A 17,346-nucleotide genomic window follows, 5' to 3' on the forward strand; every position below is an offset into this window, starting at 1 on the left:
ATCTCAGACCCGGCATCTTGCCAAACTCCAGACTTTATTCCCAGTTCTCCTGAGACATCTCTGTTTGGATGTCCCACAAGCACCCCAAACTCCACTTGTCCAACACCAAATTCATCATCTCTCACTTCCATGTCTGTCCCCGGTGAATGACCATATGACACCACCTAAATACCATCTGAGGCTCCCCCTTCTTCACCTGCATCATCCGAAGGATTGCCACTTCCTGTAGATTTTACTGCCTACACCTCTCCCAAAGCTGTCCCCTCCTCTCTGTCCCTACATACTCCAACTCGGCTTGGACCCTAAAATAATCTCTCCCTTGCGCAACTTGCATAGTCTCTCACTGGCTCCCTCCTCACCGGTCTTGTCTCATGACCTAACACCCTTCCCCGCCCTTGAGACTCCTGCGACCAGATCCTCTTCCTCTCTGTGTGAGACCCTTTGCCAAGGTTATTGGGTACAGGGGTGCAGTTGGACAGGAGGAAAAACCTGCAATGTTCTTCCGCATAGCATGATAGCTATGGTTGACAAACACTAATTGACTATTTCAAAATAGCACAAAGGGGGTTGGAGCTGTGGTGCAGCAGGTTAAAGCCCCAGCCTGCAGCGCCGGCATCCCAAATGGGTGCTGGTTTGAGTCCCAGCTACTCCACTTCTGATCCAGCTCCCTGATAACGCACCTGGGAAAGCAGCAGAGGATGGCCCGAGGCTTTGGGCCCCTGCACTCACATGGGAGACCCGGTAGAAGCTCCTGGCTCCTGGTTTCAGATTGGCTGTTGCGGCCATTTGAGGAGTGAACCAACAGATGGAAGATCTCTCTCTCCCTCTCTCTCTCTCTCTCTCTGTCTGTCTCTGGCTCTCTCTGTAACTCTTTCAAATAAAAAAATCTTAAAAATAAATATAATGAAGAGAGATCGCTGAATGTTCCCCACACAAAGCAATGGTGCATGTTTGAGGTGAAAGATATGCCTGCTACCCTGATCTGATCCTTACACATTGCATACATGTATTAAAATCTCATACTGCACCCCATAAATATGTATAACTGTTATATGTCAATTTTAAAGTATGTATCTTTAAAAATAAAAATTTTTAAAGACACATATATAAAAAAAACACCCCTTCACCAGTACCCCAGATCTTCTCCTAGCTCAGATGTAGAGTGGCATGCAATTTAGGGTGTGAACCTGCCACTGTTCTGGGAGTGACAGGTGGCCCTGCTAATGGTTACAGTGGCCCAGCCATCAAACCCCCACACCAGGCTCCTGCTTGAGTCCAGCCTCTGCTCTCTCACACCCCCCCCCCCCCCGCCACCTTCAGCACCTGCACACTACTCATTTCCGGCACCTGTCAAAGTTCTCTCACCTCCACACCCCACACAAGCCGTCTGCCCCTCCTGGCACATCCCTCATCGTCATTCAAATGTGCTTCAAACATCACCTCCCCTGCAAAGAGTTCTCCAAGACCTGCTGGCTGACTTGATTCCCCGCCGCCCCCCACCCCGCCCCAATGTGCCCACTTGGGGCCTTGGGCTCATTCCTTCCCCTGGGACCTGGCCCCCAGCAGTGCACCCAGGATACCTCTGCAGAGTGCCTTCAGGACAGCGTCTCTGACTCCTACAAGTTTATCTCCCCAGAATCTACGGTGAGATCATAGATATGCACCTAACAGGTATTTCTCATGTTATTTCTCATTCGTATCTTCCATTTAATATTTTTTTTTCTGCTAGTTCAGCATCATTGATGGAAAAGAAGAACATGAGACAGGATGAGCATCAGTAACCCCTAGTGCCAGTCCTGTCCGTCACAGGTGTCATCCTCACGTATGACACTCTTTTCAAAGGCCAGCTTTCCGACGACAGCACCTGAGCTACTTGGCAGAACTCGTATGGGAGGCCATGAAAGGAAAACAGGCACAGACAGAGCCAGCTCCGAGCTGCGAAATGTCTGTCTGATTCTTGAGGTTTCCAGCATAAAAAAAAAAGGGAGTGATGAGAAAACAAACCTGCTGAGCGCAGAAGCCCCGAGGCAGGGGTGGGGGTGGGGGCTGATGGGAGCTGGCTGCTGTGGCCAGGAGCCAGGATCGCTGTGGGGATGAGACTCCTGCTAGCATCCCTCAAACACGCCCCAGAGAAGCATACCCCACACATCACGGGACCCTCAGGACAAGTGGCACCTGAGGCGCAGCCAACATTCTGAGCTTTGGCGATTTCTTGAGCCTGCCAGGCCCACGTCCCTCTCTGTGTCCCAGCCACCCCCAGGCGGCCCTGACCTTCTGCGGCTTGTCTGTGGGAAGCCTTCAGCAAGCATCCTGAAAGGGAACCGGAGCCCCAGCTGCTGCAGGAGCCAACTTGTCACTTTACTATGGGGGATAATTTAGGGCGGCTGCCAGGGATGTGGCCGAGCCGGGGGCAGGCTCTAAGTGCCAGGCCCAGGCTGCCGCCACAGCACCTGGGCAGCTCCCTCTCCTGTGAAACACAGAGGCGCCATCCCGGCCTCCGCACTCAACAAAGCACCTGCACTTCGCAACCTCAAGCTGAGCACCCAGTCAAGGAGCCAAGCAGAAGGGACAATGTACCCACAAGGCCAGCGAGAACAGACACCGTAACTGCTGAATCTGCAACATTACAAGTCTGTTTCTTGTGGATAAAGTAGCTCTCCCGGCATCTTATAAATACCCAAACCCCGTAAAGGGGGGTAGAGTATTAAAACCCCAAACTGGGGTGTGGCGTCGTGGGTAAAGCAGCTGCCTGCAGTGCCGGCATCCCATACGGGCGCTAGTTCGAGTCCCGGCTGCTCCATTTCCGATCCAGCTCTCTGCTGTGGCCTGGGAAAGCAGTAGAAGATGGTCTAAGTCCTTGGACCCTGCACCCGCGTGGGAGACCTGGAAGAAGCTCCTGGCTCCTGGCTTCGGATAGGCGCAGCTTTGGCCATTGTGACCAATTAGAGAGTGAACCAGTAAATGGAAGATCTCTCTTTCTCTCTCTGCCTCTCCTTCTCTCTGTGTAAATAAGCCTTTCAAATAAATAAATAAGCCTTTAAAAAAAACACCCCAAGTGCTGTCACTTTAGTGGGAATCTTCCCATGAATTCCCTGTTTTCCTCATCTGCAAACATTCCAGGGCTCCAGAGATCTCTGGGCATCTTGCTGGAATGAAAGAGAAAAGAGTAGCTAAGACCTTTCTCTCTCTCTGTCTCTCCCTCTCTGACCATAACTCTACCTCTCAAATAAATAAATAATCTTTATTAAGAATAAAGAAAAAAGAGGAGGTGGAGTCACCCAAGAGCAGCTCATACTGTTGTGCAATTTCACTCAGGGTCAGCTCTGAAAGGAACACAATCGCAATGACCTCAGAAGAACTCACTCCAAAAATGCGTTCCCGTTTTGTCCTTCTCATCACTGAAACTAAGAAACAAACACAGTGAGAAGGCCCAGGTGTGTCCCAGGGTCAGTGTTCTGATGTTCCAAAGAACAATCGAGGAAGACACAACTTCAGTAGAGTTTCCTCCGAGAGACAGCACAGCTCTACAGATCGAAGTCCCGTGACGGACAGCAGCACCATCAGACCTGGCCTAACACCCCCACGGCCTCATTTCACCGCTCCTGGTAACTGCACGCAGAGAAGAGATCGGCATGCTGGGAATCTCACACACTCCTCATTCTGGCCTCTTTGCTCTTTGCATTTCTTCCTACCTCAGTTGACTTTGTTTCCTTGTGCGTTGTGAGACTCTTGGGTCAATGACGACCCTAATGCTACACTAATCTTATTCTACTGTACTAGGAGCAAACCCATTTGCTCTCTTGTATATCCCAGAAACCAAGTGAAATAAAAAGACATGAGGACAGGCAGCCAGCCCCCCACGTTGCAACCTGGACAATTTTTTCCTGTTAAAGTATGCCGGGTTTCTAGCAGTTTCAACATTGCCCAAGAAGGCAAGAATGAACAACTGAGACAATCCGCCCCACAGGAAGGGGAATGGTTGACTGACTGGAGCAGAGAAAATTGTTTCTCAAAGAAAGTGTAGCAATTTGCAAAATGTCAACATGAAAACATGCAAACCATTAAGGTACATGCTTAAAAATCGTCACGGTGGGGTGGGGGGGCATTTAGCCTAGCACTCAAGACAACCTGCTCCATCATTGAGTGCAGAGTCGGTCTTCTGTGTATAAAGTTAATTGAAAACGGATCTTAGTAGAGAATGAGACTGGGAGTGGGAGAGGTAGAAGGAGGGGGAAGGGCAGTGTGGGTGGGAGGGTGGGGATGCTGGGAAGAATCACTATATTCCTGAAGCTGTACTTATCAAATGCATGAAGTTTGTGTTCCTTACACAAAAGGTGTCCTTGGCGGAGGCGGGGGGCACCCTGCTCCCACATCAGTGCCTGGGTAAGAGTCCCGGTTCTGGCTCCTGACTTCGATTTCCACCAGGCACACACTGGGAGGCAGCACTGACAGCTCAAGTGCTTGGGTCAGCACTGTCACTCGTGGGGCACCTGGACTGCGTTCCTAGCTCCTGGCTCTGGCCCCAGTCTTGCCACAGATACTGTGGGCATCTGGAGAGTGAACCAGCAGATGAGAGCTCTCTGTCACTCTTTCTCTCTGCCTTTCAAATAAATAAAAACAAAAAAGTTAAAATACTCACGAGATTCATTAATGGAGGGATAGCTTATGATGCACTAACTCTCCTGCCAGACACTTAAAATATTTGAAAAACATTTTTTAAAAAATGTTTATTTATTTATTTGAGAGGTAGAGTTACAGACAGAGAGAAAGACAGAGAGAAAGGTCTTGATATGCGGTTCACTCCCAAATGGCCACAGCAGCCAGGGCTGGGCTGATCTGAAGCCAGAAGCCAGGAGATTCCTCCACACCTCCCATGTGGGTGCAGGGGCCCAAGCACTTGGGCCATCTTCTACTGCTTTCCCAGGCCATAGCCGAGAGCTGGATGGGACGTGGAGCAGCCGGGACTCAAACTGGCACCCGTATGAGATGCCGGAGTTGCAGGCAGTGGTTTTACCCACTATGCCAGAGCACTGGCCCCTGGAAAATACATTTTAAAACAACTGGTCGGAGACACTGGAGAGCAACAAAAAACAGGCACAGGCTAGAGGGAGCTGGACATTTGAAAGAGAGGAGCTGCCCGGGGTAAGAGCTGACTTACAGGGCTTCCCCCAGGGTACTTCCCGGGCTGCGCAGGGTCGGGGGACAGGACTTCAGTAGGAAGTCACCGTCTGCTTGGCTTGAGCACTGAAATAGCAAGCTTCAGGACGCCCGGGTGACTGCTCACTACGGAAAGAAATCCTGGAAAGGATGAGGCCGCAGGGGGAAAACCCTCTGAACGCAAGGGCTCTTCAAAACACGCATGGAAATGGAACAAAAAAGGTTAAGCTTTTTTTTTTTGTTGTTTCCTCAATATGTATTTTCATGGACTTTTGGGAGACTCCTTGTATACATGAATTTTGGATTTTTTGCACCAAAATAAACGCATTTTTTTATTTAGGTGACAGAAATACAGAGAGAGAGAGAGAGAGAGAGAGAGAGAGAGAGAGAGAGAGCGGCCATCCTCTCGCCTACATCCTAAATGCCCCCCATAGCTGGGGCTGGGCCTGGCCAGTGCAGTCAAGGTCTCCCCCTGGGTGTCAGGGTACCCGAGCCATCGCCTGCTGTCTCCCAGGATCTGTTCACTGAGAGGCAGCTGGGATCAGGAGCTAGAGCCGGACTCAAACCCACGTACTCCAATATGGGACACAGGCACCCAACCAGCACCCTAACCACCGAGCCAAATGCCCATCCTCCTGTTCACCTCTTAATTCCACGTCTCCGTAAGCTTTGTGAAGTAGCCTCGGACAGCAGTCCTCAAATCCTCGCTTCCACCTAAACTGCACGAGCAAGGGAGAGTCCCAGAGGCCCAGGAAAAGCAAAAGCTAGAACTGCTGGAAAACAGGAATTGAGATTCCAGCTGTTTCCCCACCGTGGAGGGGGAAGGGGGCAGATTTGAAGATTGAGTCTCACAAAATTCAAAAGAACTTGAGACACCCTGGGGTTTCCACTGGAGTTCCAGATTAGCTACACCTCCTATCTCAGGACTACAGAATCTACCCTAGAACTAAAGAAAACAGTGAAATAGCCCCACCCTTCGAGCCTCCACAAACTCATGGTGATCCGCCAGTAATGTAACTACCTACCAGCAAACTAAAGAAAGGAACCATCGGATCATCTCAGGAAACCACAGGGGCTGGCGCTGTGATGCAGCAGTGCCAGCATCCCATATGGGCACCGGTTCAAGTCCCAGCTGCTTCACTTCCCATCCAGCTCTCTGCTATGGCCTGGGAAAGCAGCAGAAGATGGCCCAAGTCCTTGGGCCCCTGCACTAGAGGAAGCTCTTAGCCCCTGGCTTCAGACTGGCCCAGCTCCAGCCATCATGGCCATCTGGGGAGTGAACCAGCAGATGAAAGATTTCTTTCTCTTTCTCTCTCTCTGTCTCTGCCTCTGCCTCTGCCTTTCCCTCTCTGTAACTCTGCCTTTTATATAAATAAATAAATCTAAAAAAAAAAAAAAAAAAGAACAAAAAAGGCTTTCGCCAAAATGCAACAGTCACTCAATTAAAAAAAAAAAAAACTACCAAAAAACTAGAGTACCTCAATTGCAATAACGCAAATAAATCTATACAATGCAGACAGCTCACATCAGCCCTCTTGAGACTGAGTATCAGACAAGGAACTCCGTGTGTATTAGGTCATGAAAAAGCAAAAGGAGAAAACATAAACATTAGAAAATATAAACTGTCTTTATTCAGACTTCAAAGACAACATGATTGTATCTTAAGACAGCTACAAAAAAGTCTACTAGAGGGGCTGGCACTGTGGCATAGTGGGTAAAGCTGCTGCCTGCAGTGCTGGCATCCCATATGGGCACAGATTCAAGGCCTGGCTGCTCCACTTCCCATCCAGCTCTCTGCTATGGCCTGGGAAAGCAGTGCAGGATGGCCCAAGTGCTTGGGCCCCTGCATCAGCATAGGAGACCTTGAAGAAGTTCTTGGCTCCTGGCTTCAGATCATCCCAGCTCTGGCTGTTGCAGCCATTTGGAGAGTGAATCACCGGGTAAAAGACCTTTATCTGTTTCTTTTCCACTCTTTGTCTATAGCTCTACCTCTCAAATAAATAAATAAATTTAAAAAATTTTAATGTTTATTATTTTTATTCATTCGAGAGGCAAAGAGACAGAGACAAAGACAGAAAGAGTGATAAAGAGAGACAGCTCCCAGCTACTGGGTTATTCCCCCAAATATCTGCAATGGCTGGGGTTGGGCCAGGACAAAGCTGGGAATTCAGTCCAAGTAGGAAGCTGGAACCCAACTACTTGAGCTGCACCTGCTGTCTCCCAGGGTCTGCCTTAGCAGGAATTGAGAGCAGAATTGTGACTTGGACCTAGGCACTCCAAGTGGAATCTGTCTTAACTGGCATCTTAATGGCTATGTCAAAAGGCCACCTCTATTAAGTGAATTCAGTAAGAGCACAGGATACAATGGCAATACACAAAATCAATTTCATTTCTACATGTCAACAACAAGCAATTTCAAAATGAAGTTTCAACACCATTTATAACAGCATCAAAAAAGACTCAAAATACTTAGGATGTGCAAGATGCTTACTTTGAAAATTAAACAATATTGGTAAGTGTTAACATTGATGAGCATTACTAAAGATCATTAATAATTGGAGAGATACACCACGTCATGGATTTTTAAGACGACGTTAGGATGCCAATTCTCCACAAATTCATATACAGATCCAGCACATTTTCAACTCAGAATCTAGCTGGCTTTTGTGTGGAAATAGGTAAGCTGACTCTAAAACTGATGTTAAGGTCAGTGGGTTTAGCCACCAGCTGCAACACTGACATCGCATAGGAGCATCAGTTCGAGTACCAGAAACTCCACTTCTGATCCAGCTCCCTGCTAATGGGCCTGGAAGACCATGAAAGATGGCCCGAGTACTTGGATCTCTGCCGCCCACATGGGAGACCTGGATGGAGTTTCTGGCTCCTGGTCCAGTCCTGACCACTGCAGCCAATTTGGGAATAAACCAGCAGATGGAAGATCAGTCTCTCTCTTTCCTCTCTCTCTCTCTCACTTTGCCTTTCAAACAAATATTTATAAATAAATAATTATGTTAAAACTCTAAATCCTAGGAATAGCTAACCTCGACAAACAAAAAACATTTGGAGAACTGAAATTACTTAACCTTAAGAGTCACTATAAAGAAGCATTAGTGAAGACAATGTGGTATTGACCTCAGGATGGACAAAGAGGTCAACAGAACAGACGAGACAGTCACAGGCTCACATACATAGCAAGATGCTTTTCAACAAAGGCTCCAGGGTGATTAAACAGCGAGGGGAAAAAAGTCTTCCAACAAATAGTGCTAGAGTATAGAACAATGTCAGTTCCTGCATCATATCACACACAAACACTAATTTAAAAGAGAACATAGACCTAAACATAAAAATTAAAACTATGGGCTTCTAAAAGAAAACAGGAGATGATCTCTATGACTCTCTAGTAGACATATTTTGTAGACAGGACACAAAGTGTACAAACTATGAAAGAAGAGGTTGATGATTGGGACTTCATAGAAATGTCTTCTCAAAGATTCTATCCAGAAAAATGAAAAGTGAAGCTACAGAATGGGAGAATGTCAGACATGACAAATATGTGTCCAGAAAACATAAAGAATATATATATATACACACACATATATAGATATACATACATATATATACTAATTTAAAAACCCCAATTTTAAATAACAGGCAAAATACTTGCACTGACCTTAGTCAAACAAAAAAAAATCAGAAATACCAATAAGGAACATGAGAAAGTGCTCAACATCAGTGAGATGCAATATAAATCCACAGGCTACAGCTGGAATGTCTAAATTAAAAAGAACGACCATATCAACTGTTGGTGAGGATGTGGAGCATTGGAAACTCTCGTACACTGCTGGTGGGAATATAAACAATACAACCACTTTAGAAAACCATTTTGAAGATTTTTTTAAATCAAGTTAAATATACCCACTCTGTTACCTAGCAATTCCACTCCTATGTACTTACCCAAGAGAAATGGAAGTGTATATCCACAAAAATGTATGCACACAGACTATTCATAGAAGCATCACTGTTAATAGATAACAAACAAGAAGGACCCCAAAAGCCCGCCCAAAGGAGGATGGGTAAATAAGCAGTGCTCTATTTATACAGTGGAATACTATTCAGAAATAAAAAGAATAACATACTGATATATACAGTGATACGAATGGCTGTTTCAAGAAATGTTGAGTGAAAGAAACTAGGCACAAGAGAGAACATCCTGCATGATTCCATTGATACAGACTTCTAGAATACGCAGAAATAATCTGTGGGCAGAGGCGGCGAGAGCAGGGACCCTGCAGCAGGACTGACGCGACCCGGTGCAGGGGGCTGTCGGAGGAATGAGATGGTCTGGATCTTGGACTGGGGTGCTGGCTATGCACTGTAGGCATTCATCAAAGTTCAAACTGTGCACTTCTGAGCTTCCATTTGACCACGTATGGACTTTACCTTCATTTTAAACACTCACAGGGGCAGGGAAGTGTGGCAGCAGCAACTCACAGGATGAGAAGGAGACCGAGATGACAGAGAAGAGAACATGCTCGCTGAAGTTCTTTCGTAGACATTCAGAGGCAAAGGAAAGGGTTGGCACAGAACTCAACATCTGAAGGACAGCTGAATAGACACGAACCCAAGAACAAAACCCCATGCAGCTGCGAGGGTGACAAACACTCAGCGAGATCTTCCACAGACAATGCCTTTGGCAAATTTTTATCTGGCAATGGAAATAAGTCACTAATAGGCAACAAAACAGCAGCCAGCCCAACTGAAGACTGATTCTCTCTCTCTCTCTCTCTCTCTCTCTCTCTCTCTCACATACACACACACTCACACACTCATGCACACATACATCTTCCATCTGCTGATTCACTCCCCAAATGCCCACAACAGCCAGAGCTGGGCCAAGCCAAAGCCAGGAGCCAGGAGCTCCATCTGGGTCTGTCACATAGGCGGCAGGGCCCCAGGTACTTTGGCCGTCCCCTACTGCCTCCCAGCATGCATTCACAGGAAGCTGGATAGGAAAGAGACCAGCAGACCAGCCAGGACTCAGACTGGTGATCTGGTAGGAGATGCGGGCATCCCAAGTGGCAGCTTAATTCATGCCGCAATGCCCACTCCCAAAATGCTTTTTTAACATTTCTACAATAGAAATTCCTATTATTTGACATATATCAGAAACCACCCAAAATTTATTCTTACCTTCAGTGAAACTTCCCGTTAGGGTTATCACCACAAATACTTTCCCCTCTGGTTCCAGATCCACCTACAAAGAAGAAAAAAAATTTGTTTTAATATGAAAGCACTTTGTGTGGGCCTTAATTAATTCCTTCAATAGAAGCCTAGATGTGTAAATTATAGTCATAAAGCAACTCTGTGCCTCCCATTAAACAGCAGACTGGCAAGGAAATAAGTGAAAACTCAAGAAAGTGTAAAGATTGAAAAGCAAATCTAAAAGAAACCACATTTTTTTCAGAGCTTCAAAATTTTATTCTCTTCCATTTTTGGCTCCTGATGATAACAGAGAAGCACTCATATATTTGGGCAATTGCTTTTGAAACACCCATAGTTTATGTACACCACTTAGAAGAGCAGCATTTTATCAGATCACATGGCAAGAAAATGAAATACAGAAATCAGGGCAACACGCCAGGCCATGAGCAAATGTGGCGTAGTCAACTGCCAATCTTTACTGATGGAATAAAACGTAGCATCTCTTCCTATGCATTTCCACCAAAGTTGTCAACCTTAAGGCACCACTAGGGAAGGAACCTTAGGAACCTGCACCCCCTACTCTTGACTCCTAGTGAGCGTCTCAACATCTTCTGAGATACCATGTCATTCACTCTGCAAAAGAGGCAACCTCAAGTCCTTACACACCCCTTCCCCTCCAAGCCCTCAACACAGCAAGGCGCTAGGAAGGCACAGCCCCCTGCTGATCCCACCAGCCAGGCAGGCACCTTCTGCTTAAAACTTGACTGCTTAAAAACTTGACTACCCATGAATACCTCAAAGCCTTGCCACGAGTTCTGTGGACTCAAATACACGAATTTACAACTGCCCTGAAAGCAAACAGCCAGCTGCGCCCATGGCTTCATGGGTCCAAAGAGGAGGGTCAAAGCTGAGTCTAGACCAGGATGGTCATTTTGCACAGCCTGGTCAGTGTAAATAAGAAAGCTCTTGCACCAGGCCAGTCTGACGCTGCACTTGGCTGTGACCTGGGCAAGGTCCTTTCCACCCCGCCCCCACCAACGGTCTCATCAGCAAGTGTGCGGTGTCATGACTCAGCATTTCATGTGATCTTCACGACCCTGAGCAGTACTATTTGCTGTTTAAATTGCACCCATAGGTGAGCAAAGCTCCCCCCGGCCCCAACCAAATGCCTTGGTCTTATCCTGGGTCATCACCCTTGACTTTTTATTTTATCATCCCTTGATTATAAACTTTTTCGGCTCAAGGTACCTGTTTCGTAGACTTTGAAAGCTCTCTGTGCACAGCAGCCTCTCTGCATACACCCCACTTCCTGTGTGCTGCCCTAAAGTAAGAAACTCTGTGCTCAAAGCAGCTGCCTGCACCCCCACTTTGCTCACTTACAATGTCCCTCCACTGCCCGAACACCACTCGGGAACCTTGCCGGAACCCATCTCCACACAGAGCTCTCAGGCGAGTGACTAAACAGGATCTCGGTCTCTAATTGTCTCCACTCTGCCTGGACTTGCTTCAAGTCCAAAATACGTTATTTTTAAAAGCCACTCCCTCACCTTCGATAGAAAGGGCTGGCAGAGAACACACACAGACACACACATTCGACCTCACAACATCAACCACTGCTGGCACAGGAGCAACCGCAGGGAGCTTGCAGGCAGACAGACTGAGGGTGGCGGGAGCCGCTTCCGCCATCCTGCAGCCCAACTCCAGCATAACGTCCCTCCAGCACCGCCCCACAGCCTGCAGGGATATTCGCCTTCGACCTGAGGGTCAGCAGCTGCCTGGACTGACGGCAGGAGACTGCACCACGCCTGCATCACGTGGCATCCACATCTTTCACAGGTACAAGAGGCCACTCTGACTTCCCACCCACGCCACCAGGGTGCTGGGGAAGTGAGATTCAAATGCCAGCTTCAAGCCCTGTCCTTCCAGGGCTAAGACATGGAACCTCCACACAGGATCTTCCAAACGTCAGCTGGAGACTCATTAGAGGGACCTGGAAACAATTTGGTGGGTTGCACAAAACGGGGATTTTTTTTTTTAAGAAAAAGGCAACAGAAAATATGACACACCAAGGTGAGACACAAAAGCACACTATTTCATGAAACTTCTGTTTGTGGTTTTAAATGCATGTAAAAGGGTTTTATTTAGTTGTTTTTTTTTTTTTTTTCCCAGAGAGAGAGAGAGAGATCTTCCATCTACTGGCTCACTCCCCAAATGACTACAACAGCCAGGGCTAGGCTTGGCCAAAGTCAGTAGCTGGGAACTCAACCCAGGTCCCAAAAGTAATTGGGATCCAATTACTTGAGCCACCATTGCTGCTTCCCAGGGTGTACATTAAGAGGAAGCTGGAGCTGGGTGCTAGAACCAAGACTCAAACTCAAGCACCCCAATGTGGGACCTTGGACGACCTAACCAGAGGCTCAGCCACCAGCTCAAACCCCTGCCTGTGGATCAGGTTTTAATGTAAAAGTATATTCTTTACTGTGTCACAGAGAAACAGCTCAGAAAAAAATGTGGTGTTAGACGTTACCTATTCTATCTACAAAATGCCGGTGGGTTGTTCTCATGTATCCACAGTAGGTTCTTGGATACCCTCAATGACGGCCAACTCACCCGCTCAACACTCCTGTCCTCCACAGAAAGATCTTCGTGAGCAGAAATGCGACAAGATCAATAGTTTCCACTCCTCGCCCTAGTTCCGTCCTCCAGAGCTCTGGCGGACACTGTGTCTCTAGCCAGGACACCCACTGCAGGTTCTGGAACAGCACGTGAGCTTCCTGTAGAACCACCTCTCCCCCTTGGAAGCCCACACGGCCCCACTGGGATTCTGCTCCTGGCTGCCCAGTGCACGGGTTACCCAGGCAAGCCACTCAGAGCCGTGAATCCCCCCGAGCTGGATGTCTCGACTGGAGCTGGCACATTCCCCGCATCTGGCTCTCAGAGTCGTTCCAACTCCCCACCCTCAGTTCATTCAGGTTTGGGCACAGAATCCGAGGAGATCCAATGGACAACGCTGGATCTAAAAGGGAGTGATGAGACCTCACTTGGGCTAAACTTCAACTTGGAAGGCCATAAAGGTGGAAGTGTTATCAGCACACTGGGCTAGCGTCACGCCAAAGAAGAGCTGGGGACTCATTCAGGCCTCCCGCGTTGAGGGGCGGGGACCCGACTACCTGAGCCATCATCGTCTGCCTGTATCCTAGGCTGTACCTTAGCAGGAAACCACAGGCAAGGTGGAGCTGAGACTTGGAATCCAGGCACTACTTCATGGGGTTCAGGAATCCCAAGCTGTGGCCTAACTGCTCCACCCCACTCCGGACCCTCCATGAGCTTTTCGGCAGGCCCCTCGTGTGTAGGTTTGGGAGATAGGGGTCTGTGCTCAAGACCTACGAGAGCTGAGAGACAGAGACCAGGTTTTGACGATGTTTCAACGGAGCACTCGGAGTCTCCCTAGATTCGGCTGCACGTTGCACATCCAGCTTGAGCAGGGTTTTCTACCACGTGTGCCCCAAGTGTCAGCTGAAGTGGGGCACTCACGACTGCATCCCCCAGCCATGCTCCCCCCCCCCCACGATCCCACTCTCTGCTTCCCTCCAGTGCCGAGACAACCCTGTCGCTCTCACATCTCCTACCATCAACTCCAAGCACCTGCCTGTGTCCGTCTCAGCTGAGCTCTGCAGCACATGACCTGCTTAGCAACGCCTTCTGCCTGAATCTGTCTCCCCCTTGCCTCCGGGACACCCCTCGTTGTGGCCCTCCTCCCTTCTCTCTCTCGGCCTCCCTCCTTCCCATTCCCTGACAGCCTTACATCTTGCTGCCCCCAGTCCTCTTTGACTTCCGCTGGGAAGATCCAGACTTGTGATTTCAAACTTAGTCTGAGTTCTTTCAACTCTGGGATAGGACTGGGAGGAAGGAATATCATGGGATTTTCAACAAGAGGGGGTGGTCTGAAGACAGGGGTGGAGTCGGACTCATTTTCTGTCTGGAACACAGACCTCCCGATCCCATACAAGAAAGCTCTGCAAAATACTCGTGGAGAGTCCAGCGGCCGACACAGCAGTTAAGCCACTGCTTGGGATGCCTGCACCCATGGAGGAGTCTGGGGTCAGGCTCCAGCTCTGCTCTCCATTCCAGGTTCCTGCTAATGTACATCAGCAGGTAACAGCTCTAGTACTTGGCTCCCTGCCACCCACCTGGGAGACCCAGGCCTGAATTGTGTTCTTGGCTCCTGGCTTTGGTCTGGCCCAATCTTGGTTGTTGACACATCTGGGGATTCTCTCTGTCTCTCTCTCTCTCTCTCTGCCTTTCAAGTAAGCAGAATGAATAAATTCTTCAAAATTTTTAGTTTGTAAGCAATAGAATTAAAACATATTTTGGTACAAAAAAATTGGAAGCCATACACATGAGTGGTCTATATGAAGCTCATGAAAAATGTGTATTATGAAAATCTAGACACAGATCAGAAAACTTTTGTACCAAAATACAATTATCTGGGGCCAGTGCTGTGACACAGCGGGTTAAACACCCTGGCCTGAAGCGTAGGCATCCCATGTGGGCGTGGGTTCGAGACCCAGCTGTTCCACTTCCAGTCCAGCTCTCTGCTGTGGCCTGGGAAAGCAGTAGAGGATGGCCTAAGTACTTGAGCCCTTGCACCCACATGGGAGACCTGGAGGAGGCTCCTGGCTCCTGGCTTCGGATCAGCGCAGCTCTGGCCATTGTGGTCAGTTGGGGAGTGAACCATCAGATAGAGGACCTCTCTCTCTCTGCCTCTCCTTTCTCTGTGTAACTCCGACTTTTGAATAAATAAATAAATCTTTTTTAAAAAAATACAATTATCTTTCATTCCATTTTCCAGGACCTTTGGAAAGCACCCTGGTGAGGCCAACACTGTGGCGTAGTGGGCTAAGCCTCTACCTGCAGCAGTGGCTTCCCCTATGGGTGTCAGTTGGTATCCCGGCTGCTCCTTTTCTAATCCAGCTCCCTGCTGATGGCCTGAGAAGGTAGTGGAAGATGGCCCAAGTGCCTGGCCCCTGCACCCAGGTGGGAGACCTGGAAGAAGCTCCTGGCTTCAGATTGGCTCAGCTCCGGCCACTGCGGCCATTTAGGGAGTGAACCAGCATTTGGAAGGCTGGCCTCTCTGTCTCTTCCTCTCTCTCTCTGTAACTCAACCTCTCAAATAAATAAAATTTTTTTAAAAATAAAAATTTTAAAAGCACCTTGGCATGCACCGTCTCTGAAAATCTCCATCCCACACTACTAAGCCCCACCTGTCTACACCCCTGCCTCGGCGGGCCACACCAGGAGCTGGGGCTCCCTGCATGTACCATAACTGCACCCTTCAGTCCACTTCCCAAGTCTCTGCACCCCTACTGCCGTGTGTCACCTGGCCTCTGGCAACGGCTTTCCATCTGGTTGCTCTATCCCTAGTTCTATTTCTGTCCTCTGCTGCCAATGACAGTTTTCAAATATTAAAATCTGGCCACCTGTCCTCCCAACACCGTCTCCTTCAACCCGTCCTCTCCCTTCTACAACGCCCAAATTCCTTCGCCCTGGACACAATGGCCCTTCCTGTCTTCACGCTTTCCCCACCACTGCAAAGACAAACAATCTGCATTGCAGCCTCTGTCCGTTCTCCAGGAAGGCATGGCATTTCATTTATTCTGACAGAGTGACAAGATGTGTTACGGGTCAGGCAGCACACCGGGAAATGTCGTCAAAAGGATGGGAGTCACACATCACCTGTCTGAAGCTCTCTGCTTGCTGCTCTGGGGCAGGCCGTCTTTCTGGCTGGAGAATCCTTTCCCTTTTTGACTGTCTGTCAGGACTCAACTCAAGCCTCATCTTTCCAGGGGGACCTCAAAGACCTCTTGTACGCACCTATGGAGACCAGGCTGGAACCCACACCATGCCACAGTCACCCTGTCGCTGAGAACCGGGCTGCACATACAAGAGGACTGGAAATGGTTTGTGGAGCAAATCGATAAAGTCACAACTATAGATATCCCAGCTTCCTTCCGTAGCTTCATATAGAACATGGTTTCTGGGCCGGCGCCGCGGCTCATTAGGCTAATCCTCCGCCTAGCGGCGCCGGCACATCAGGTTCTAGTCCCGGTCGGGGCGCCGGATTCTGTCCCGGTTGCCCCTCTTCCAGGCCAGCTCTCTGCTGTGGCCAGGGAGTGCAGTGGAGGATGGCCCAAGTCCTTGGGCCCTGCACCCCATGGGAGACCAGGAGAAGCACCTGACTCCTGCCATTGGATCAGCGCAGTGCGCCGGCCGCAGCGCGCAGGCTGCAGCGGCCATTGGGGAGGGAGGGTGAACCAACGGCAAAGGAAGACCTTTCTCTCTGTCTCTCTCTCTCTCACTGTCCACTCTGCCTGTCAAAAAAAACAAACAAACAAAAAAAAAAGAACTGATTTCCTCCTGACACTCGCTGGTATCCTCATATCCCTACCAAGAAGAATAACTACAGATAAACGTAGGGTGCAGGGGTTTAGACACTGCTTAGGATGCTGGGTTTGAATCCCAGCTCTGTGCTTCCGATTCCAGCATGTTTTTAGAAAAGTCATTAGTTAATTGTTATTTCTCTGAAAGGCACAGAGACAGAGACAGAGACAGAAAGAAATCGTCCATCCATTGCTTCACGCCTCAAATGCCCATGACAGCCAGGACAAAGACAGGAGTCCGGAACTCCATCCTGTCTTCCGCGTGGTGACAGAGGCCTAAGTATCTGAACCACGATCTGCGCCTCCGCAGGTGCACGTTAGCAGAAAGCTGGAATCAGAAGTAGAACGAGGACTCGAATCTAGGCACTCTGATCAGGGATACAGGAGTCCCTTCTAACGCGTACTTTGGGAAGCAGCACGTAGTTGGGTCCCTGTTACCCATGTGAAAGATCTAGAATTGAGTTCTTGACTTCAGCCTGGCCCAGCCCTGTCAGTGGCAAGCATATGGGGAGTAAACCAATGGACAGTAGGTCTCTGTCTCTCTCTC

At 48.7% G+C, this 17,346-nt stretch overlaps 1 protein-coding gene across 2 annotated transcripts in view; it reads right to left on the reverse strand.

The window, feature by feature from the left end:
• The window catches only part of PRKCH (protein kinase C eta), a 276,210-nt gene that overhangs the window by 178,521 nt on the left and 80,343 nt on the right, over window positions 1-17,346 (reverse strand). For both annotated transcript variants that reach the window (XM_051826092.3, XM_089322579.1), the window contains exon 2: window positions 10,348-10,411. In XM_051826092.3, coding sequence (XP_051682052.1) covers window positions 10,348-10,411 — 64 coding nt within the window. The remainder of the gene's footprint in view (window positions 1-10,347; window positions 10,412-17,346) is intronic.

This window comes from Oryctolagus cuniculus, chromosome 20 (assembly GCF_051225735.1).
Source record: "Oryctolagus cuniculus isolate XC-2025 breed Fujian yellow rabbit chromosome 20, ASM5122573v1, whole genome shotgun sequence".
Lineage (NCBI taxonomy): Eukaryota > Metazoa > Chordata > Mammalia > Lagomorpha > Leporidae > Oryctolagus > Oryctolagus cuniculus.